General features: G+C 33.9%; 1 protein-coding gene across 7 annotated transcripts in view; it reads right to left on the bottom strand.

Moving 5' to 3' along the window:
• FAM184A (family with sequence similarity 184 member A) overlaps positions 1-25,136 on the bottom strand; it is a 103,569-nt gene that overhangs the window by 18,556 nt on the left and 59,877 nt on the right. For all 7 annotated transcript variants that reach the window (XR_895807.2, XM_023529831.1, XM_011358772.2 and 4 more), the window contains exons 8-11: positions 24,242-24,363; positions 23,649-23,799; positions 4,561-4,773; positions 2,314-2,467 (exon numbers count right to left, since the gene is read on the bottom strand). Coding sequence is in view for 6 of the 7 variants with exons in the window: in XM_023529831.1 (XP_023385599.1) it covers positions 2,314-2,467; positions 4,561-4,773; positions 23,649-23,799; positions 24,242-24,363 (640 nt within the window). In the remaining variant the exon portion in view is untranslated. The remainder of the gene's footprint in view (positions 1-2,313; positions 2,468-4,560; positions 4,774-23,648; positions 23,800-24,241; positions 24,364-25,136) is intronic.

Raw genomic sequence — 25,136 nt, 5'->3', positions numbered from 1 at the left:
TCTCTAGCATGTAATAAATAGGTATTCCACCCATGTTTGATAAATTTTTGCACTTAATATGATTTTCATCCTAGCTATTATGGTGGCTTTTAAAGGAGGAATAGGAGGAAGCTATAATGACTTGGCCTAGGACCCCCAACAACAGTAGAAATGATAAACTGGTCAAATGGCTTTTTATTTGAGGTCTATTATATTCGAAAACACTTTGATTTTCTTTGTTCCCAGCTTCTACTTGGAAAGAGTATGCCACTGAAATGTGACAACATTCATTAAAAATATTAAAATAATTTGGAAAAAAACAAACAGAAGGAAAATGAGATGATAGGAATAAAAAGTTATTGAATGACACTAAAAAACAAACAAAAAAAACCCCTTTAAATATATATCCAGTTTTTCTTCGAAACTCATCTCCTTTTTAAAAAGGGTAGTGATTTGAACACCTCAAAGATAAAAATCTCATTTAAAAAATCTGAAAAATACCTAAACATAAAGTTAGACCTAAACATGGCTTTTCTCATTAAAACAAAATTCTGAAGTGGGAAAAACCAATATGACTAGTCCAAGGACTTGTGCTGGCTCCATGCCTATCTCTCTCTTTAAGTCACTGGATAGTGGGAAGCTGGAATGTCCTCATTCTATTTAGTCTGTTAATGACAGATGGAAGCACCAGTGAGTATTGCTTATGTAGCCAGAGTACAGAGAAAGCTGAGCTAGTCCACCATACTTGCCTCTTCATCTGGTCGCTTCAAATTATATATACCCGTCCTTCGATTTACGCAGATTATTCATTCCACACATCTTTTTTTTTTTTACATGGAAGAAAACCACATAGAAAGAGTTCACCAGTATGAAAAAAAATACTAAAGAAGTAGGCCAATAAAAGTCATAAAAACATTTATTTCACACATATTCACACAAAAAAATGCTAATAAAAATCCAGAAAAACCAAAATAAATTTTATTCGCTGTCGGTGTCTATAATCTAAAGCCATCAACCTTCTCTTTTTAATTGTCACAAAGTCACTATCTTCATCATTTGAAATATTTGGAAGTACTACTTCAATTCCATTACTTATGTTTATGTTTTTGAATGATCTTTTTCCAACTCCATCTTTTGCTAAGTTTTCATAAATTCTTCAATATTCACTGCCATATTTTTTTAACTTGTCAAAAATTTAAGGCTCGTTGGATGTTTGGATCGATATCTAGAATTGTAGTTTCCAGTTTTGTGACCAATTAAAGAGCTTTGTAAATATTTTCTGCAGTGAGTGAAACCGGTTCAAGGTCACTCCTGTATTCATCGGCAGGATGGGCTTCAGATATTAAGTGAATTAACTTATTATCAGTTAATTCATGACCAACCAGTAATTCGTTAATACCATCTACATTCAAATTGTCAAAGCCATCTTCTTGAAATTTATTTAATAAATTAATAATGCCAGTTAGTCCTTCTTCAGTTGTTGGAACCATTTTCCCTGGTACGACCACTTCTGGCCATATTGCTTTCCAGCAAGCACTTAAAGTCGATGGCTTTATATCACTCAAAGCTAAGGCAATATTCTTGATACAACTTAAAATTATGTATTTATTCCAGGCTTCTGTAACTGTAAGTGATTCATTATCTTCAAGTATATTTAAAATATCATTAAAATCAGTTTAATATAATTAATCTTAAACATGAAAATAATGCCTTGATACCAAGATTATTAGTCATATTGGTTTTTCCTACTTCAGGCTCAACGAAGTTGTATTTGGTGGCAAATATACAACTTTTATATTTGGATGTTCTAAATTGTATGGATGACTAAGTGCATTATCTAAAAGTAAAAGTGTTTTGACAGGAAGACATTTTCCTTTATATATTTTTCAGCTTCTACAGCAAAACATTTGTAAAACTAATCCCTAAAACATCAGTAGTCACCTATACTTTTTTTTGCCATCCGATGAATGGGAAGATCATTAATAATTGTGTTGTTAGTATTAGTTCTTTGTATGTTGCTGAGTTAAGCTATTGTGTTTTGGAAAGAGTAATCACAAATAATGGAAATGAAAAAGAAAGAACTGCATAAATCGAGACTGCATAAATGGAAACCACGAATAAAAAGTCCCCATAAATGGAGGGAATATTTACCGTGTATAAAAAAACTTGCGTTAAAAAAATACTGCGTAAATCGAGGAACAGGTGTATGCAAAAACACTTAGATATTCATTTTGACGTTTCAAAAATTAAAAATAAAACAGTGATTTCATGTTGAATTTTATAGTAGAAGAATGTACAAATAAATATGACAAGATTATAATCCATGTAAATTACCAAGCATAGCCTTTCCTTCATCTTCTAATTCAAAACGAAGAGTCTGAAGTTCCTGTTCCATTTCTATCCGGAAGCCCTCCATTGACTCTCTGTGTGCATCTTTTAATGACTGAAGCTCTGCAGAATGTTTTTGTTGTAAATGGTTTTCAAGAGCCTAGAAAAGGAGAAACATTCAAATTATTATGTTAGAATACAGGAAGGAAAATGCAAACAAAATAAAAAATAATTACTACAACTCAGTTATTATTTAAGAAAAACAAGGCATTTTAAATTCATTTACAAGAAAATTAAATATGAGACAATCACCATTAGGAAATAAGTTAGTAGGGTACCTACAGAATAATAATCATCATGAAACCAGTTTGACTCAATATGCTGTGTTTGAATTGGGATATGGATACTTGATCTAAGGCAGTTTTCAAATAGTCATTTCCTAAAGCTGCTAAGGGGTGTAAACCATCTAAAATTAATGAATAATTCCTCTGTGTGCACAGACTTAGACCTAGGAAGGAGAGGAGGAAAGCAATAGCATGAAAAGATATCCTTCTAATTAGGAAAAAAGAGATGAGGGCTTCTACAGCTCCAACTTTATCAAATATTTTATAGCTACTTTCTATAGTCATTCTTTGCTCTTGCATTTGTGAACAGAAGCAAAAGCTCTGAGAGTAGGTAGCTGGAAGGGTAAACTAAAGCCTTTCACGGGATTAGTTTTAAAAACCTAGCCAGAGAGAACAGACAGCATGTGGCTAAGACTAACAAGATGTATGGCTATAGGAGTTAAAAAATAGAGCTCAGAGTACTTTAAGTTTAAGACTGAACTGTGCCAGGAAGGGTTTTCCTTACTGTAATCCATTACATGAAAGGTTTCTGAGAAAGGCATCATGTTGTAACTAGGTCTGCATTTCTTTAATCTTTACTTTAAAATGCTGTTTTTAAAAATTAGTATTTGGCTACTTAGGTTCACTGTTTTAAAATGTTTTATTTTTGAAAAATAAAGCATAGGTTTCTTTGAATATAGGTAAAATAAAGGACTTTTAGTTTAGACAGCATTACATAGGTTGCTTGGATACCTAATGACAGACAATAAAATTGGAGATTCTGATTTCTTTTGAAAAATGATTAACGTTTAGAAAAGACTGAATGTATAAAATTAAAGTACTGATATGAGAGTTTATGTGTTATGCTAATTCCAAAATAGTAGCCAATGAATAGATTAATTAGCAACACTATCAAGTCTAACATTTAACCAAAGGAACTTCTCTGACCAGATCAATATACTTCAAATTACTGTATAGGCAAGTTAACTGCTTTAAAAAAAGACAAGACTTTTTTGTTTTAATTTCTTTATGACATACTCCTTCTTAAAATAGTGCCTGCACCCAAATAAAGAATTAAGAAACAATCTATATCTGTAATGACCATATATGTTGAAAATTGTTCGTAAACTGTATTTTTCGATCAGTCTTTATCATAATTACTATAAGGTCCTTATAAGAAATTGAAAAATACAGTGTAAAGAAATGAACTACACCAAAGTTAATCACACTAAGACTATGTCAAACTAACATTTTAACATAGAACTGAGGAATGGATCTGGGGATATTCTGGCATGTAATATGATTAATCCAATAATATATATATTTTATTTAAGTCTCCTCTGAGTGATTTATTTGTACCACTACTTTTCATATAGACTTTGGGGCTGTATAAAGCGGGCTGCAGTATTTCAAAATGTCTTTAATTTAATTGCATTATACATTTTGTAGAAAAGAAAAAAAGTATGAGGAAATAAAATTTGGGTTAAAAATACATATATAAGTTCTTTGGATACATGTATCTTTTATAGATCCAGCCTGAGAGAGAAAAATTAGAAATTTGATGAAAGACTATTATAAGTTCAACATAGTATTAAGTGATTATAAGAGTTACAGCTCAGTAGGATCATGCTAAATTTATTTAATCACTGTTAACTACATGACCAGATGGTATATTAGTCTCATCATGAACTTGGCATTATGATGGAAACAGATATAAAATGTTGGCCCTAGTCTAATTTGTCTGCTATAGTGTATAGCTAGTGTATATATTTAAATACTGTGACCCCTATAGGAAGTCATACCCTAGAAAACACACTGGAATAAAGCCATACATAAATTTTTGGAGCCAAAAATAAATTCTTAAGAATGTGAAAACTAATTATTATTAGGCTGTTGGATTACACCTGAATACATGTCACATTAAACTTACTCTTTGTTCTTTTTCTTTTTCTTCTTCCATAGTTTGAAATGCAAGGACATGTGCTTCTTTTAAAGATTTATGTCTTTGTTGATGTTGTTCCTCTAATTCTTCAAGCTCCTGTGTAAGTCGTTGTCGTTCTTGTGTAAATTGGGCTTGCAGTTGCTGCAATGAAGTCTGAGACTGGGAAAGCTGCATCTCCAGATTCTGTTTCAGCAAGGAAATCTATGCCACAGAATGGTATACAATGAAGAATAAATACAAGACATATTTCACAAAATGCTAATCTCAGGGGAAAAAACATTTCAAGGATATTAACTATGGTAAAACAATTGCCTTAAGAAAGTATTCACTTAAAATGTTTACATGATAGATATCTAATCTTTAGGTATTACTACTTTTAATTCTATTTTCAGTAGTTAGCCAAAAAATACTGTTTCAGTGGTATTTAGTTTGTAGACTCTAAAAAACACTAGCCCACATTTAGAAATACAATGAACACCTATGTTGTATTGCAATAAGTATTCATAAGTATTCATAATATGAAATAAAAACAGGAGACAACATATTTAGTAGGTTACAATCACTTCAAGGAGATAGCAGGAAAAGTTAAACTGCTCATTTGTGAGGCAGTAAAGATGAGTAGTTAAAACTGTGGGCTCTAAGCTAAAAATCCTAGCTCTGTCACTTGCTAGTATCAACACCTCACCGGGCTATGTGAGAATGAAGTGTTTCATTACACATATTTCATTTAGAATAGCCTCTGGCACATATTTTTATTTTTGAATTTTAATTCAAAGGATTTGCAAACTTTAAAGCTTTTTAAAGAAAACACAAACATCCCACAATTCTCTAGTTATATCCTTAAAATGGTGACAGGTGCTTTTCTTTCGCTATCGAAAACTTGTTTGTCATTCCTTTTGAAAGCAGACATAATATGTCTACATTGCTTCTGGGTGTTTTAAAATACTTAAAGTTAAGTACTTTTTAAAGATTAAAAGCACAAAATGTGTACATGTGTGTATGTGTATATATCATCACACATATGTTTGATGAAACCATTTAGTTTAATCTATTTCTCTTCTCAAATATAGGAAACTGTAACTTGAAACTAGAAAACCATATTCTAATAGAAGTCTGAATCTAAGGGGAACTTAGGAGAATGAGATGAAAAGTTGTCAAATGTGTTCCATTATGTAACTTAAGGTACTATATGTGTTCATAGACAAGTAAATCAGTTTCTGTGGCCAAGAACGCCAATGGAAAGAGAAACTTTGAAGTGAGTTTTGTAAATGAGAAAAGACTTTTAAGTGATGGAAGGCAGGTAGAGGCTGCCTCACATGTGCCATGAAGGAAGGTACTGGGAAAGAGAAAGGGTAGAGAATCACCAGAGATGCAAAATAAGAAAGAAAAATAAAAAAGGAAGAAATGGAAGATAGGAAAGGTCAGAGGCAAGCAGGAGGAAACAGTCACAGGCTACAGTGACCCTAGGGTGGCTGACTAGCTGTCTGGAAGGGTTTTGGACAAAGTTCTAAATCAGGATGAGTTGTAAAGGTTAGCACATGCCTTTATGGAGAGAGTCAAGCACTGGTGAGAAATGATACAACTGACACACAGATGTTCAATTTGTTTTAAAGTAGTTCCAAAGAAGTGACTCTACCTGTTGAAAGTTAAATGGATTCTACTTGATGATTTCTACATAAACCTAAGGTTTCAGAGGTTATTTCAGATGACCGAAGCCAAGGTAGAACTGCAACTCTCTGACTGCAGGCAATGCCTACACCTCTAAATGGCAGTAGCGCCCACGATTTATAGACTGAAATAAACCCTGCAAGTGTGAAAATTGCAGGAAAATGTCGCAGCAACAGCTATGGCCATACTTATGAATTAGGAAGACCAAGACAAATTAGACTATGTGACTTCTCACCATTTTATGCAAAGAAAATCAGAATGAAATGAATATTAAGGACAACTCAGAAAGAAAAAATAAATCATAAAAGGCAACGAAAATGTGTGTTTGTGAACACTAATATGTAACTGATAGAATCACTTTCTCCCTAACTAGCTGGTTTTTGAAATGGATAAGGAGCCTACCCATTCTCTTCCCAAGTTCAACTCTAGTCCCAGATGCAGCATGGAGACCCATGAGACTGTCTTGTCTCTAGTGACAACTTGTCAGAATATATATGGGAATGTTAGGAAAAGACTATGTTACATGTAGAAAAATGACTGATAGTCAAAGCTATTACCTGACCCCTGGACAAGTGAGGACTAAAATCCACCCAGCGAACATACTGCTCACCAAGCCATCTGGCATGGTATGTTATGCATCTCTGTCCAGCTAAAGAGAACGGGCTTGATTTTCTGATTTTCACACACACACCGTATGAGTGGGCTAGCAGTGGCCCTGGGTCCTGTCTTCCAATTAAGTGTGCACTTAGGTTAGTAAGAAGCTGATCAGTTCACAGGGCGCATCTTATTTTCTACAATTCCTACACTTCAAAAGTTCACTGAATCAAAAGACCTCCTACGTTGACTACAATTTGACTCATACTTGAACTATTAAATGATGAAACTTATAGAGAAATATAACATTTAGAATGAATGAAGTACCACAGTAATATAATAGTAATACATTTAATGTCGAGCACACTTTCAAACTTCTCTAACTTAAATAAGATATATATATGAATATTTTATATCATAATATACTTTACCTTGAAAGAACTCCAAAGCAATATCTTTCATTTTAGGATACATGATTAATCTTTGTATCTATACTCAAAAAAATATAAAGTATGTGCAAAAAGACATCATGCAATTTAGTGTTTAAATATACTTAGTTTAGATATTTTATATTAACTTTGAAAGCACACCAAAATAATATCAAGCCTATCTAAAATCTTTGGATTCATGCTCAAGACAGTAACACAAATTGTATGCAGAAAGCCTTTATCATGCAATGCAGCATAAAAACATTTTGTTATTTTTATAAATAAATTAGTAGAATTACATTAAATTGACAGCCTTTATTCAGCATGAAAATTACATGGCACTTTAAAACATAATTAATGAGCAAAGCAATGTAAAATGAACTAATATTTAACACCTGAGTACAGTATACTTTATGGAAATATGTGTTAATATAAAACTTCATTACTTCAAAATAAAAGAACAAAAATAGATTTTACATTAAATAGTTTTGTCAACCTTGATCAATGTGTTTATAACAAAATTATAGAAAGGCATTTGTTGAATAAATGAATGAGAAACAGTAGCTGCTTCAAATTATATATTCAAAGTTTGTAGCATATGGTATTAGTTTCTACATGCTAAAATTTTAAATTTTAATGCTTATTTTGTTGACTTTATTTTTTTTTCTCCCTCTTTAATCCCCCCCACACTTCCACCCATGACCTATGGATGTTGCCGTTTTCTCCTTAAGAACTGGATCTCTGAAGGTGGGGCGTCTCCTCCCACATGCTCGCAGCGTGCACCTGGGGGGCCTGGCTCACTCGGGGTATGGTCTGTGGCTCCATCTGGGGTGCAAACCCAGGACCTTCTGCATATAAAGCAGACGTGCTAACCACTACACTATGGAGCCACCCCCATTGTTGACTTTAAATAAACCAAAAAAAATCTTTATTTCAGAAAAAAAAAAATTTAATCCTCATTTTAAAAATTCTTACCATAGCAGTTTAAATATGAATTATATAACATGTTGCACTAATCAGGTAACAGATACTTTGCAAACAATTTTAAAGGTCAAACCACACTCACAGTAAGTTCCATCTTCTGATTTTTATACTTAATATACTTTTTTAAAAGAATAAAGTGTTGTAAAAATTTCAAAAAGACAAAACTTAAAAATATATAGATACATTTTTCTGAAGAAAAGAAAGCTTTACCTATTTCTCACCAAGCAATTTCACAAGAATTCTGTCTCAACAATGATGCTTGAAGAAAAATACTCCCTCAAAATAGAAACTGAGACATCAAATCTGAGGTACTGGATATGGCTGGATGCCAACATGGGACATGCCTACCACCTTTTGATTTTGATGCACTATTGGTGGTTTTTTTCCCCCAAAATGTCAGTCTTGTTACAGAAAATGTGCAAATAATTTGTCCTCAAAACAAAGCATTTCTTGAGATAGTAAATGTAATCTGTGGTTTTCAAACCCGGCTGTGTATCAAAATCATCTCTGTAGATTTTAATAAATATACTTGCCCAGGCCCTGATCCCTTGATATTCTGATTTAATAGGCCTGGAATTGGGCCCAGGCCATTTCACATATTTTTATTCCAAATTACCAATTGTAATAAGTGTTCATTGTGAAAAAAATTAAAAATATAGGACTTATGAAGGGAAAGTCTCTTTCATTCCCTTTCCACGCCAAATCCCAGTCCCTAAGGGTAACCAGAATTAAGACTCTAGCGTCGCACCAGACTCTCATGACTCCTCTCTCTCTTGATCTGCCTGTTTTGTTTTCTTTTGCTTTTTAAAAAATTACATCATATGTAAGTGGCTAGATGATTTTCACCAAATATAGAGAGTACATCAGCCATGATTTGACAAAATACTGGTTATCTCTTACACACAACAGTCACGTGGGGGCCCCAAGGGTACACCTCAAGAACGTCCAAAGTAACTGAAACAGACCCACGGGACTGATTGGGACAGACATTCCCTATGCACTGCCCAGAGGGATAGACACCACTTCAAATGTGATAACCTAACCTGCAGGTGCGGACACGTGATGGAGTGGCTTTTCACACGCCCAACTCTATGTAGCTTCCTCCAAGATGAGTATATCCACGGATTTATTTAACAATGGTTAATAATTTTTCCATTCGGGAGACTAATGAGTTCGTGTTTTTAATAAGGTTTTTCTCTTCATAGTGGTATTTATATAGGGTATGCATATCCATGATAATTAGGTATACCCCATTCTTTTCTATGACTATACAGACTTCCTATTCCAGACACTGGTCCTTGCCTCGTCGACAGTCAATCTCCTCCTTCCCTTTCTTCCCAGTTAGCTGAACTCTTGAGTTTGTTGGCCTGAATGGAAACCTCCATCTTAAAGAAGATAGGCCCCTCTCGCTAGCACCAAGGGACAGATGACGACTGAGATAAGAAAGTCACAGAAATCCAATTCCAAGGACGTGTCACCCTGTTTTAGATAATAAACTAAAGTATGAGGGGAATTTGGGGGTGGGGGAAGATTTTATTTCCTGATAAAGGTACAAAACATTTAAGGAGAGCCTGTTGCATTAGCACAATTGTTCAAGAACATGATAGCTGTAGCTGCAGCAGCCATGTTACAACTATGACAAGACAAACTTAAGGTCAAAAAGTTAACACATTGAGCATGGCACAGCAGAAGTACATACATTCTGAGTTCTTACATATTCTGACAGCTTAGGCCACTGTTAACTGGGTGCTCTGCTGCTAACAGCCAAACACAGCCTAACAGACATCATTCCAAAATATAATACACTATAAATTATTCCTTCTTGATGGAAATTTAGATCACCTGACCTGGTTTTGCTATTATAAATATTATATACATACACAAAATAAAAACCCCAAAACAAAAACCAAATGGTCTGAATATGCACACATGAGGCTGTACCCGTCTCTCTTTTTTAAGATTCACAGGTGACTTTAATGCACAGCCATAGTTGAGAACCATTACCCTGGTATTCATAAAAGTAAAAGTTTTGACTGCTTTTGTATGATACTTTTTTTTTTGAGTGGGGGGGAGTGCTTAAACAACAAAATTGTATTTTCTCACAATTCTGTATGATAATCTTAAGGCAATGTCTGGAAATCTTTATAGCCCTGGCCTTTTACTTGTCCTCTGCTCTCAGTTCATTTTGAGATCAAAGAGGAAAACAAATTATTATTTTCCCCAAGTAATATTACCTATGGCCTTCTCTACTGTAGCACTTATCAATTTATCAAGCTATTGTAAACTGTTTATCTTGTGCTTCTGTGTATTTTTCGAAGAAGACTGTAAATTATGATTTACTTTTTTGGGTACAGGTTTTGTGTGAGAGGGTTCATTCACTTCTGTGAACAAGAAAATTTCTAGGAATAAAAATCTGAAAAAACAGGATGTGTAAATACAATTTTGTTTTTCATTAAATTATCAGTATGGAATTGTGTTGAGTCGGATTACTTATCAATTTCGACAAGGTAAAAAATTATTGGAAAGTCTAAACCATATGATATTAATATTCAGTTCAATACTTTCAAATATATAAAGCAACATTAAAAGTTCATATCATAGGTTTAGTAGAGGACAGTAAAGATAATTTAAAACTATGTAACAACTTATATAAATGTTCATATAAAATATCTGAAGGTGCCTGAACATTTGAATTCTTCCTATAGTTTTTTCTTTCTAACCACTAATTTGCTATTTTTGAAAAGTCTAGCTGAGAAAAGTAAATTTAAGCTTATTAAATTACAACAATTTTGAAAAAATTCTGGATTGTTCATAATTTTTTGGTATGTTTTAAAAAGACCTATACACTAGGTTTATCAGTTAAGAGATGCCTACTTAACGTCCTTAAGATATTTCTGGAATATGTTCCCAATTATCTTCTCATTCTTAGTTGAAAATCAGAAAGCTTTTATAAAAAGCAGAGGTATCAATAATCACGTGTGTTTTTGAACAGGATGGTATATGGTGGAAACCTCTTGTATGAAAGGCTGTGTAATGATAATGTGAGGAGGGGGCAGATAGATGCTCACTCTGCTGACCAACATGACAAGGTCACGTTCTGTTTGGATGATGACAGAGTGAAGAGTTGATCCTTAGTGAGTACAATGTTACAAAAGGGAATTAATTATGGGGGATTTCACTGTGTTACCAACCCCTTTTACTTTTTTTGTAGCAGATGAATCAAGATACTCTCATTTCAGTTACTAATAATTTAACTTCAATAAAGTTGTTTTTATTTTAATGAACACCTTTTCATTTATAACTATGAAGGAAAAAGTGGCTATGTTGTCACAAATATTATGAAGTACAGTTCCATTAATTTTGACAATCATGTCTTATTTGGGTTCTTATTTCTATTCCATTAGCACATGTGTCAAAGTCAGAATTAAATAGCAATCAAGTCCAAATTCTTACAATGTTCTTCTATGTGACAATTAAAAAGAATTTCTAAATGTTACCCTATTTTATCACCATTAAGATAATTCTCTTTGTTGCTTATTTTTAAATATATGAAAGAAAATGGTGTTAAATGTGTGTATTTCTAATTGTTTTATGTAGAAAGCAAAGTTGAATATGAAAGGTGGATATAGTTTTTCTTTTCTTACGTAGTAGAAAGAAATTAGGGAGGTATGAGGACATAATTTCACTCTAGAAGTATCAAAATTTCACAGGACATCTCTAGACTCAAAGCTTTGACTCTTCTAGGATAGGAACTGGCAAACTATAGCCTGTTTTTGTAAATTAAGTTTAACTGGGGCACGGCCACATGGATTTGTTTACATATTGTCTGTGCCTGCTTTCACATACATCAGAGGAGTCTAGATACTTCCACAGAAATTGCGTGGCCCATAATGCCAAAACTATTTCCTATCTGGTCCTTTACAGAGAAAGTTTGCTCACCTCTGCTCTCAGATATCAAGAAAAATATTCAAAGATTTCAGCTCTCAGTTATCTTAATTTAAACAAGTTGGGTATGGGTTTGATGTGAAAATTAATCTAATTTTTTCTCTTTAGATATAAAGAAAAAATTTTTAATCAGTGTTTAAATGGAACGTTACTGTGAAGATTAATTTCTTCATACTTGAGTGTACCTAAGTAAAAAAACAATAGTCTTGCTAATTCTTAGGAAAGTGTTTTACTCCATTTCGCTTTAAATAATTATAATAATTATTTATTATTATAATAATTATTAATGTAATATATAAAATATAAAACATGTTCTGAATCTTATGAACCTTCACAACTATCTAATCCTTTTAAATAAAGTCTATGATACTAGTTTTTCAAAAAATAAACTAGTTTAACAAAAGAAATACATTTACATTTATTTCCAATTCTATGAGTGTCAACTAGTTAACAGTTTTTCAATACTACTATATCTTTCAAAGTAAACATTAAAATAATGAAATTTAAGTTTGAGATGTAAGATCTTGCTTTGCTTTATGATAAATATGTTTATTAATACAATGTGGTAGATGTATGCACATACACAAATGAATGGCTGAAAGTTGTTAGCTTTTATTATGCATATGCAAAACATATCTTATTGAATGCCAAAGTGTATTTTTTATATCATAAGTTAGAGACTTAAAGCAGTGATGATGTTTATGCAAAATGAAAAGTGCAGCATGCCTTTGTGTACAAACTGTAAGTGCAGCTCACTTACATTGTTGATAGATTTATGCAAAGCTTCACCCAGAGAGTGCCGCTATGAAGAAAAGATCACAGGAATAAAGGGAAACATTCAGAAATCAACTGAGTGAAAGAAAGAGGGATAAAAAGGGAGAGTAAAACACAGAACATTAATTATTATATGCCCAAGAAAAATAAGCTGAAAACAGTTCTGAGAAAGAAATTAGACAAAAAGAAATTTAAGACATACAGTCTTAATTATCTGTATTCTCTTAAAACAATTTATGTGCTGGCAGACTTACCTATGAAAAATAGCAAAGGCTAGTACATATAAATTGGATGATGATTACTGAAGGACCTAGAAGGAATATTACTGTTCTAAATTCCTCCCAGAAATCTAAAATATAGAGCTTCAAAACATTACACTCAGTATTGGTGTAGTTCATGAAGGATTTCTGTTAAGAGAAATGAGCAGAAGAGAACTGAAACACTAACTTGATTCACTACCTAATTTGGGGGCCAGAAATGAGATAATCATTAAAAATGTGAAGATTTAATAATAATCTGGTTTTGTAATGAAGAAAGAAAGAAGAGATTCCTTTGTATCTCTTCAGTCCTATTTTCTAGGACATGTTTGGGAAATTTATTTATGATTTGGGATTTTCAGAAGTTCACTGAAATTTTGAGTGATAAACCACTAGAAAAACCACTAGGCACTCTCTTTCCCCTCAAATATGAGAAAAAAAGTGATTTCCTTTTCAATTACTTCACTTTTTTTGCCCTCCAAAAATACAAAATAATATTTCATTTATATTACTAACGTAAATAGAAAAGTTCATGTAAAATGATGTTTACTTTGGATGTTTTCTATAATGTAATTATTCATAACTAAAGCCAGTTTTTACTTGGCAAGCAATTTTTTACTAATAATTTAAACTAACATATTCTATAGTTTAGTTGAAAAAATAAATTGAGAAAAAAGATTAACTTTATATTTGATTACTCCAGAACTTTTCAATCTAAACTTTCTCGTACTTTTATACATATTAGATATATTAATTTTACTCTTTTCCTAATTCTTTCTTATACTATTAATAGTCTTTACATATTAATGAGACACTTAACTTCTCCAGACTTCACAAAACTTAAGAAAATCTGAGGGATTTTTTTGTTGTAGCTTTTTACCTCTTTGTAGTTCTCAGAACTGATGTCTTAGTATTAAGTTAATCTTAACTGTATGGCGTGTACATATGAAGTAGATTTTATTTCATACTCTATAAGGTAATATCATCCAAAAATTATGTTATTAAAGATTCCTGAACTAATTGAAAAACTAGCCAATATGAGAAAGCAGAGAGTGGAATGCCAGGTCTTCCCTTAGAGATTTTAGACGTTATATAATAGAGGTATATTTGGACATCTGGAATCTAAACTTATATATGGTTACTACCTCTATCAACATACCACTGCAGGCCATGAAAATATCTAAACCAAAAGGCATGGTGTTTAAGCTGTGACCTGGGATGACTTACATCACAGACCTGGCTATGGCAATCAGGAGAAGGCACAATTAATGATGTTGGGTGGCAATACTATTATTGGTTAATATGTAAATGAAGTAAGATTTATTTTTGCATTTAAAGAAATATTAGTGTATTAGTATATTCTGAGAAATATCTTAAATGCAGAGTGATAGAGCTGAATAAGATAGTAAAACAAACATAGAGAAACAATTAAAATCAAGTTCATGATAAATACTATGATTTTAAAAAAGATAATGACTGGAGGTGAAACTGGGTTGATGGTAAGGAAAGACCTTTCGAAAGAAGTGACATTTAAACTGGGACTCAATGAAGAAGTCAGCCACAAAATGAGATGACCTTGAAGGAAGAGTGTACAGGCAAATGGATCAGCACAAAGACTCTGAGGTGAAGTGAGCTGGGAGTGACTGGGTGTACATGTGTGTCAGGAGTGCTGTTTATGAGGCTGAAATGAGTGGAGAGATATTTGCAGATGCAACATGGCTCTTGGGTTTTTAGGGTCATGTAGACAATGAAGGAGTCAGAACAGGAGCCTTAATTCAAGGTGGTGCCCAGAGAAAACTTTAAGCAGGGGAATGGCATGACCTGATTTACATCATAAAAGATCACTCTGAGTGCTGTAAAGAAAAGTGAGATTGAGGAGGTTAGTGGGAGTCCATTATAATAGTGGCTTGGCCTAGTGTTTACCAGGGGAGATGGGAGCAGATGGAGCAGAGGTATGTTTTGGAGGTGGAATAAACAGGATTGACAGATTACAGGAGAGATAAAGGAAAGAGAAATCAAGGAGGACTCTTTATTTTTTGTTTTAAGCAACAACCAGTGCTTAAAACAAAAAATAAGGAATAAAGGGAATGGGGATGAAGAGTGAGAATCAATACTTCTGAGTCAAATATGCTAAGTTTGAGATGTCTATGTTGGGAATGGGGATGAAGAGTGAGAATCAATACTTCTGAGTCAAATATGCTAAGTTTGAGATGTCTATTAGCCAACCAAGTGACTGTGAGTTTGGAGGAAGAGGTCAAAGGTTAAAGATTTAACTTTGGGAGCCACTGACATATGATGGTATTTAAGGCACAAGCCTGGATGAGATCCCCTCGAGTAAGCGTCTACCTGAAATAATACTAGATGAACTAAAAATCTATATGCAAAAATATTATTTGGCAAGCATTCTACACGATCAAGATCCAATGTTAATAAAAACTGATGTCCTATACACTCATCAATTTATTTTAAAGTATTTTAAGCTTCTTGTTAATTTTTGATGTGAGTGAAAAAAGCTTCAAGAGATCTTCACCTGACAGCACTCAGATATTTCAAAATCAGAGGCTTACTGAATGTGTTTCAGGATTTCTATTCTTGAAGGATAAATACGATGAGACTTACAGATAAGTGAGGAAGAAAGTGAAAAATAACTTAAAAAGTTGATGTAATATTAGAAACTTAGAACTTTGTATATGAGAAATTACGCTCTTAGGAGTAATTTCACTGTTCTAAACCTCAGTCTACTCATTTAGAAACTAACATAAGGTTTTATATGTTTGCCATTTGCAAATGTATTGATATATAAATATTAAAGTCCACTAACTTACAAGCATTAGAGGATGGGGACCATGTTATTCATATTTTGCACATAAAGTGCCTAACTTGGTGCCTGGCACAGAATAAATGTTTATTAATGAATGATATAGACTTTTATCATTGAGTTAGTTTTCGTTACTCTCCACCTTACTTCTCCGCTCCCCATAACTACAGAAGTAGTAAAGAGAAAACTCTCAATAAAAAGAAAGAAGTTATATAGAAAAAAATATCATGCAGAAATCCTATTGACAAAGCCATCAGATTCTATGTATCCTCTCAGAGAAATGAACTAATGAGTATACTAAATATACTTAATATTTGTCCAGAAAATATAAATCTGAAAAAGAAAGGCTGCCAAGAAGGAAGCAATATTCGTTGACTGGCACCTCTCTTGTCCCACTCTATTCTAGTCTCCATACTGCAGCCAGGAATTTGAAATTACAATATCTGAATATTTCCTGCTCCTGATTAAAACCTTTTAATAGTTCTTCATTGTTCTTTGGATAAAGCCCCAACAAGCCAAACAAGGCCCCATGTAACCTGACCCTGCCTGCCTCCCCAGCCTCCTGGACTACTGCTCTCCAGATCTAAGGTATTTGGGGACCGACTGCCCGAGGACCTTTGCACATACTTCCTTCCTGCTCTGCTCAGAATGCTGTTCTCGGTCTCCTCCTGGCCCGATGCCTGCTTCTCTTCCAGGTCTCAGGTAAAAGATCCTACACTCAGAGAAGCTTTCTCCAAGTTCCCAGACTAATAGGTCCCCCTGGTACATCTCCTTGTGTGCCACAGTTGTAAGCAATTAATGTGTCACACTGTTATTTCTAGACTGTAAGCAAGGAGAAGGCTATTATGACCTCATTACTGGTCTGGCACAGTGCCTGGCATATCAGAAGCACCAGATTTTTGACAATGGCAAAATGTCATCAAATGTCAACAGATAAAATTTTCATTACTAACAAAAGAAATGTCATTTCCTAAATTAATAACTTCCTTGAAATGATATGTACACTAATCTTACATTACAATTCAAGTAAAATATGTTAAAGCTTAATAAAGTATTTCAAAATTCAATGTTTAATACTGTAATTTCTTAAACTATGTAAAGTCTTTTTCTAATTTCAAGTATATTAATATCTAGAGAAAAACAACCCAGAAATCTAAGATTTAGAAGTAGGAGTCACAGCTTTAAAATTTTCTCAAAGCAAAAAATAGAAAAAAAGTCACCAACGATCGGTGAATATAAAAACTAAAATAGTAATAGCAGGTATATAAATGAAATTAAGGTGAAGACAAGCTAACGTATCAGATAATTCATAACACTTTTCTCAGAGAGCCTTAAGTAACTTTTTAATCATATTTCCATTGAATACTTTTTATGATGCAAATGTTTTTAGTATCTTGTCATATGAAATAGAACTAGATTAAGTTGATTTGTTACTACAGTGTTATCTAAATGTTCTTAAGTATTTTTCAGGTGTGTTCTGGGCCCCAACACATCTGAAGGCACAAATTGTTCTTCTGCATTTTATCACAAGGCTTACTATGGTATTTTGCAGAACAAATATATGCTCAGTATACATTAACAGCTACCCAGTATTTTAAACATCTCTTTTAAAGATAGCTATAGATTTCATAGTTTAATCTCTTCTCTCTCTTTTAAATATGTCAATTTAAGAACTGGACAGACTTAAATTCTAAAAAGGGAGATTTGCGTAGGGGAAAGAAAATTACATATTTTTAGATTTGCATATTAATTCAGAAAACAATTTAGTACTGTTTATCTTAAAAGAAAATAAAATCTCAAGAGGAAGAATACTAACAACATAGGTCTTATAAAAGAGAATATAATGTAGTTGAGGTAACGATGTCAATTTTTTTGAATGAAGAGAAATTAAAAACAAACTTCCATATTTACTAGGAAAAACACTGCAAATTAACTTTGAATCTAGGAACTGAATAGGAAGAATGAGGAATAATGGCTGTTGGTTGTTTTTGGTAGACTTTTAATTCCATTGCACATTTCTGAGTAAGCAAAATGGAGTCTTACCTGTTATTCTCTCTCTCTTTACTAGGTGACTGTTCTCTTTTCTCCATGTACTATTTCTCTTCACTTATCCTGCTTCTTCCCTTGACTTTTCTTTTCCTTACCCCAGTCATCTCCTTCTCCTAGGCTTTAGGCCAAATCTGATGTTTGTTCTACATAATTTCCTACTCTCCTAAATTTCTAGGGAGAAGATTCAGACTCTTCGCTAACCTCCTGTCACTGCTCAGGGCTTCATTAAGGTCTTTGTCCAAGTCAGTTGAGAAGAGATTATTATCCCAGGTTCCTTTCTAGTCCCTCCACCTCAAAATCTGCTTGCCTCTATTCTTCCATTAAAAGGTAGTATTATTGTTACTCATTTAAAACGGGCATAGAAACTGATGAAAATGTTTTTTTTCAATAAGCAGAAATACAGTTTCTAAAGAGAGAATTCCCTTTTTCCCAACATCAAACTTCTTAATTTAAGAGTTAAGATATGGAGCTAACAGAGTTAAGAACTGAGCTCTACTGCCAAATTTACCCAACAGTTCTGTGACCTAAACAGCCTAGACCAGTGCTAATAGAATTATAATTGAGAGCCACATGCTTAAGTTTAAATTTTTAGTAGCTATATTTAAAAACAGGTACAATTATTTTTAGTCACATATTTAACCCAATATATCCAAAACATTATCATCTCAACATGTAATTACATAAAAATTACATATTCTTTTTTTGTACTAAGATTTTGAAATCCAACATATATTTTACATTGACATCTCAGTTTGGATGAACCTCATTTCGAGTGCTCAGTGGCCATCTGGGGCTGGTAACTACCGTATTAGACAGCACTGGTCTAGAAATCAGAAGGCATCTGCAACAGGTCTTAATAAGAAACTGGCTTTTCAGTTGCTCTTGACCAAGAGCATTTATTTTAATGCTCTATTTCTTACTCGTGTCATTGCTCTTTCCTATTTAGTGTAAAAAAGAAATCTAAAATATACTGTGATTTTAAAATCAATACATCTAAAATCAAATTTACCATCTTAACCCCCTCAAACAAGTAGCTCGTTATGACCTTCCTGTCTCAGAGGATGATCTTTCATTATCCTGGCTTATAAATCCCGAGTCAACTTTAACATTTTTTCTCCTTTCTATCAAATTATATGATTTGTTCCTTCCTGGTTTCTCTTGTATTCTCTCTCAGTGAAATAAATTTAATTCGGGTCCTATTTGGGTAGAATGATTTGTACTTCAGATATTGGACAACTTCCACTTTGGTCATCGTGCCTCAGATTTTGTTCACTCTATTTAACAACTGTTGAGTGCTTACTATGTGCCAGGCCCAGTTTAAGCTGCTGGTGTTGCAACAATGAACAATACAAATAAAGATCCAGCTCTCACAGAACTACATTCTAGTAGGGAAGAGAATCAATAGGATGCCATGAAGTAATAAATGTTTTGAAGAAACACAAGGCAGAATGTGGAGACAGTGAATGACGGAGGGTGCTATTTTAGAGAAAGTGATCAAGGAAGATCTTTTTGAAGAGTTAAGATTTGAGCAGAGAACTGCACAAAGTGAAGGAACAAGGCCTGCAGATCTGGAGAAAGCAGGTTCTATGTGGGGGGACTGCCAGATGCAAAGGCCTTGAGACAGATTAAGCTTGGTGTGTGTGTTCCAGGAACTCCAGTAGTCCAGTATGACTGTAAAAAAGGAAGGAAGAGAGGGGCAGGAGATGATGTTGGCCATGTAGCCAGAGGCCAAACCATGAGGTTGCTCCAGCTATAGTAAGGGTGTGGATTGTATTCCACAGGTGATAGGAAGCCACTGGAAGGTTTGAAGCAGGAGAGAAACATGATCCAACTTAATATTTGAAGAGCCTCACTTTGCCTGGCTGGAAAATAATTTGTAGGTGGTGAGAGTAGAAGCAGAGAGACCAAATAGATTCCAGTGGCAGTACAGGAGAGAACTGCAAGTGCCTTGGAATTAGGGTGGCAGTGGAGGAAGTGGTGAGAAATGGGCAGACGTACTCTGAAGGCAGAGCAGTAGCAGTAGGAAGTTGACTCTATAGCATGGGAGAGACGAGTCAGGGATGGCCAAGCAGTAAATGGATGGTAGTATCTAGGAACAATGGCTTAGAATGAGTGGTGATGGATGAGTGAGTATGTGGTGTGTATTCAAGAGTTCTCTTTCGGATACTTGTTTAGATATTTATATTGAGATGTCTCTATTTCATCCTCACTTCAATATCGCAGCCATATTAAGCTTCCTAAAACAAAATCTTGAACATGTTATTCCCCTATGCATAAACCTTTAATGGAGTTTTACAGCTTATTGAGTGAATTTTGAACTCCTAAGCCTAGAAGCCAAATTTTTTGCAAAGACCTCTCTCCCCAAGTGTCCCCACCTCTTGTTTTTCTGTATTCCTCACAGACCTGGTAAATAAGAGTGCATGCAACAAAATGTTTGTTGAATTAATAAAAATATTTGTGTTCGTCCTTCATCCTATTCAAGAGTCACACTAAAGCGGATTTCCTCAATAAAGTCCTTCCCAAACGCATTGACTATATTACTCTGTCTCTACTCTACACTCTTTCCTGATAGTATATTGATGAATGTTTAGTAGCTCTCTGAAAAGCAAAGCTCTGATCTGTAGCATTTGCTAATATTTGTGCTGTAAACACCCCCACCACAGATGACTGCAAATCACCAACATGATGTCCCTGAGTACAGAGTTGGAAAGACGTGCGCACAATTGTCTATTGTGATCTGGTAGGAGCCAGTTCCAGCATACCAGTGCTCTTACGGTACAAACTGGCTGGGTCATTTATAACGTCACTTACTGCACAGTGACTTTTATTGTAGGTGTCTGTATACATATCTTCTGTTAGATTGTAAATTTGTGAAGGATAAAAGCTGTGTCATATACATGGCTATTAACCAGCTAAATGACATTGGCGTCACAAAGTTCAAACAGGAGAGTCATATCTAAACTATAACATTCCAATTCTGTGTCTGAATGATCTGTGTATTGCCCAAATTTCTCAGTCCACTGTTCTGAATGAGAGTATTGGAATATGAAGTCATCATATTGGAACCAAAATAAAATTTGCCTTGAAAAAGGAATATATAATGGTATTTTAGGATCATGAATAAGAACTACGATCACAATGGCCTCTATATAATTGCTTCCCTTTAGACAGAGTTGAAAAATAAGAAGGTAGGTCTTCCGCTTTAAAGAATTCTAATGTACACACCAATAAGCCCGGGATAATTAATTAGTTTTGGACTAAAGTGTAATAGTCATTGGTAAAGAAAAAAAATGAACACAGTGAAATATTAAAAGAAAACTGAAGATATGAAATTAGACTCCAATTGGAGCCCAGAATGAAAATAACAGCTTTTGGAAAATGAAATGCTTATGCTTTTCCATTTTTTGTCAGGTAAGCCATGAAGGTTAGTTTAAATCAAATTTAACTCTCCAGAGTTTAAAATTCACATAAAAGACAAATTATATTATTTCTTCTTTGCTCCAAGTAGGATAAAATAAAGGTAAGTTAAGGCACAAAACGGGGGTCAGGGCTGGGATGGAGGGTATAAGGAATGGGGTTTAGCACGAGCCAGGCAAGTGGAAAGTGGTAGTGCAGGCATCAGAGCACAGGCGCTAGGAATCCATCCAAAAGAGTTATGAAAACAAGATCCAAAGGGCCAAGGAGGAGGGGTCCTTTGTCCATAACTAAGTTCCATTAAAAAGACCACTATGATTTTTTGACATCTCATACGTCTGGAAAGAGTGAAACCTTGCTAACACAATACCCGCGTCCACCTTAATGTGGAATGCTTTGTTCAGTTATTTCCTTAACTTTCTTCAGGTACAGACAATGCCGGAGTACGAAAGCTATTGCTAGTTTATCTACAGTGATGGGTATGCCCTATATATTTTAGAAGTGGAGAGAAAGGAAGATACTATAATTCAAGAAATGGCTGATGGCACAAAACAGCACAGAAAAGTTCTGCTTTGTAGGCAGTTAATTGCTGGTTATCTTGACATTTTTGGTTAATCTGCATTGAAAACTGATTTAAAAATTCTTTCTGTAAAGCTGTTAAAATGTAATTGGAACCAATATGCAATAAATTATTTTATAACACATAGAACTAGATAGAACAAGACGCAAAGCACTATGTTCTCTCAGGAATGAACAATGTAGAATAGACAACCCCTCTCCCTGCCTAAAAAAAGAAGAAAAAGAAAGCATGGATGAAATCTGACAACTGAATATGATATAGATTAAATGAATAATGAATAAAATAACAATAGAAAATAGGTGGGAGAAGTGGTGGGCCCTCTTTACAGACAAAAAAATGTCTAAGTTTAATACTTTCTGATTGAAAAACAAGCCAGACCTTTAGGGATGTTTTTCAGTTTTATCATATAATTGAACTGGTTAAATCTTCCTAGGTACAGAAGATCACAGGGGAGTGGTGCCACTGTATGCAGTGACATCTGTCCTTTTCAGTGCCTAAGGGATGCCTGGCTTCTAGTGAAGAGCTCTTTTCCTGTTCTTATTTTTGTCTGGGTTTCAAAAGTTCAAATTTATTCACAAAAGCTCATATGTATACACGTGTATGTATATTCCTTTTTCAGAATAACATAAATTATTATGAAATACCAGACACAAATTGGCAGGCCCCCAGTACTCCTGAAAGACACTGCATGTGAACCTATGTAACAAATTGTCTTACCCCCCCAAAAAATCTGTTATTTGGAAGTTCATCGTGATCACAAATAGAAAGATAATAGTGGATTTCTAGCACGAAATTACTGAGCTCCTTCTCGTCCAAGTTCTGCACTGGCTGATTGACTGGTGACTCATGCAGGCAGTCCTACTTAATTACTGGCTTTGCAGGAGAATGCTAAGAATTCATAAATTTAGAAGTTGTGTAAATGAGTAAAAATGTGCATATTCTCTTAATTATAGTGATAAATGCTCTGGAAAAAAGCAAGCATGACATAAGAAGACAAAGTTAGGCATATCACCACCTTTTGTTTATGTCATTTCGAAGCATAACAGGCAACATCTGCTGATGAGAAAGACATAAATCGCTCATTTCTGGTAAGTGGTTTTAGGCAATCAGGATATAAGTAATAAATTTTACCTTTTGTTTCCCAAATGGTATCTACTGGCTCGAGAAAAAATTTTATACTTTCAAAAAATAGGTAACTTTTCCATTTAAAATCTCTAATGTGTTCAGTTCAAATATTCAATCAAAAAAACTGTAAATTCTTCTCAGTATTTAAGACTGTATGTATAAAATAATTATTTAGCACAATTCATAAGTTTATAAATATGTCTCCTTGATTTTATACATCTAAAAAATTTTAGGACGCACTCTTCTAGTTGCTAGATGGGATGCTGCCCAATTCACAAATCGCTTAATTAAAGCCAATTAGATCTTCAAAAAAAATTTAAGTTTGCTTTATGAAAAATAACAAAATACAGTGAATTAACATACATGTTTTATAATACTTTCCTAGCCAAAGCATGCCAAGGAAAATGAAACTTCGTAAGGTACAGACTATTACTAATTACCTGGCTTAAGAGGTCTTCTACTTTCTTCTGCCATGAATCCCTGGCTGCATTTTTCTCTCGCTCTTTTAACTGCAAAAGCTGAGACATTGCTGACTTCTTATCCTCTTCATGTTGAAGCCTTAACTCTTCACGAAGTTTAGAACACTCTTGTCTAAAATAAGACAAATGCATTTACTTTTTAAAGAGAATTATTTTTCTCAATAACTGTAGAATAATTGTTTACATGTTTTCTAAGCATTCAATTAATCCTTAAAAGTCAACTCAGAGTAAGAGTTATTTTCTAGTTAGCGCAATAAGCTAAATTGTAACTTACCCAAAATTACAGATTTATCAGTTTATCAATAGCAGAATAAGCACTAGAACAAATTAGTCTTCTGACCTCAGGTTAATACTCTGCCTATTTTATATTCCAGGAAGTGAAATCAGAAAAAGTAATCTGTATTCAAGTGAAAAAAAAAAAAAAAGAATTCCAATTTCTCTTCCATCTAATCATGGGAAAAATTCATCAACAGTAATACAATATAAGCCACAGAACAGAAAATCATTTTCTGCATATCTGTATTCATAAGATTACATTACAGAGTAAAATGTACCTAAGGTTTTCGGTCCATTTTATTTCTAAGTCATGGGCCATTTTGTCCACTCTGAGCTTCTCCTCTTCTTTCACAGCAGCAAGTGTTTCTTCATGCTGTTGCCTTTCCTGTTCCAGCTCACCCTGGAGAATAAAAACTTTTCAGTGAACACTATTCTTCACAAGCAAAGTCACTGCTGGTTATTTCAAGTAAGCAGAGTGCTTGCACTATAACTTTTAAATTCCTACAGCACAGTAATTGATAGTGCTATCTATGACAATTACTTGAGATTTTCTGACAATAAAATATACGGTACGCATTTTATATCTTAAATGCCCTTGTCCAAAGTGTCTTTTATTAAAATTTATAATTTAAAACATTATTTTAAATAGTTTATAGTCAGCATAATAATCTTAACTAAACTTCCCATATCGTGTATCTATTACTCAATTATCTTCACAATGTATACACATTACAAATTCATTCATATTCATATTCAAAAGTATGCTATTCAAAGCTTAAGCATTACAGCATCATAATCGTTGACATGATTAAAATAATTATGAGAAATTTAGGCAACTGAGTATCTTTATTATATAACTTCAAACCAGTGGTCCATGTCTTTAGTGTTACAGTCATATGATACGATATACATGAAATCTCTCTAGATTAGCATAAATCAAGTGGCTCTCCAGAGCCTGGGGCTGGAGGTGACCTTTTTGGACAACACTGGCAACCATCGGTCCCTGACAGCAGCGTAACTATTCTTAGGGTACGAGAGAAGACTGGATGACAGTTCATGCTTCTGTTATCACAATGACCCTTTCTGGATCACCCACTGGCTTGCTGCATGTGACAGAGCAGTTGTTGAGGGGTGCATCCCAGATTAATGGTAAAGAAGCAAGTCACTGTGGAC

This window comes from Pteropus vampyrus, unplaced genomic scaffold, assembly GCF_000151845.1.
Source record: "Pteropus vampyrus isolate Shadow unplaced genomic scaffold, Pvam_2.0 Scaffold43, whole genome shotgun sequence".
Classification (NCBI taxonomy): Eukaryota; Metazoa; Chordata; class Mammalia; order Chiroptera; family Pteropodidae; genus Pteropus; species Pteropus vampyrus.
Note: the sequence above shows the minus strand (reverse complement) of the source record. Positions and strands in the feature narration are given on the sequence as shown.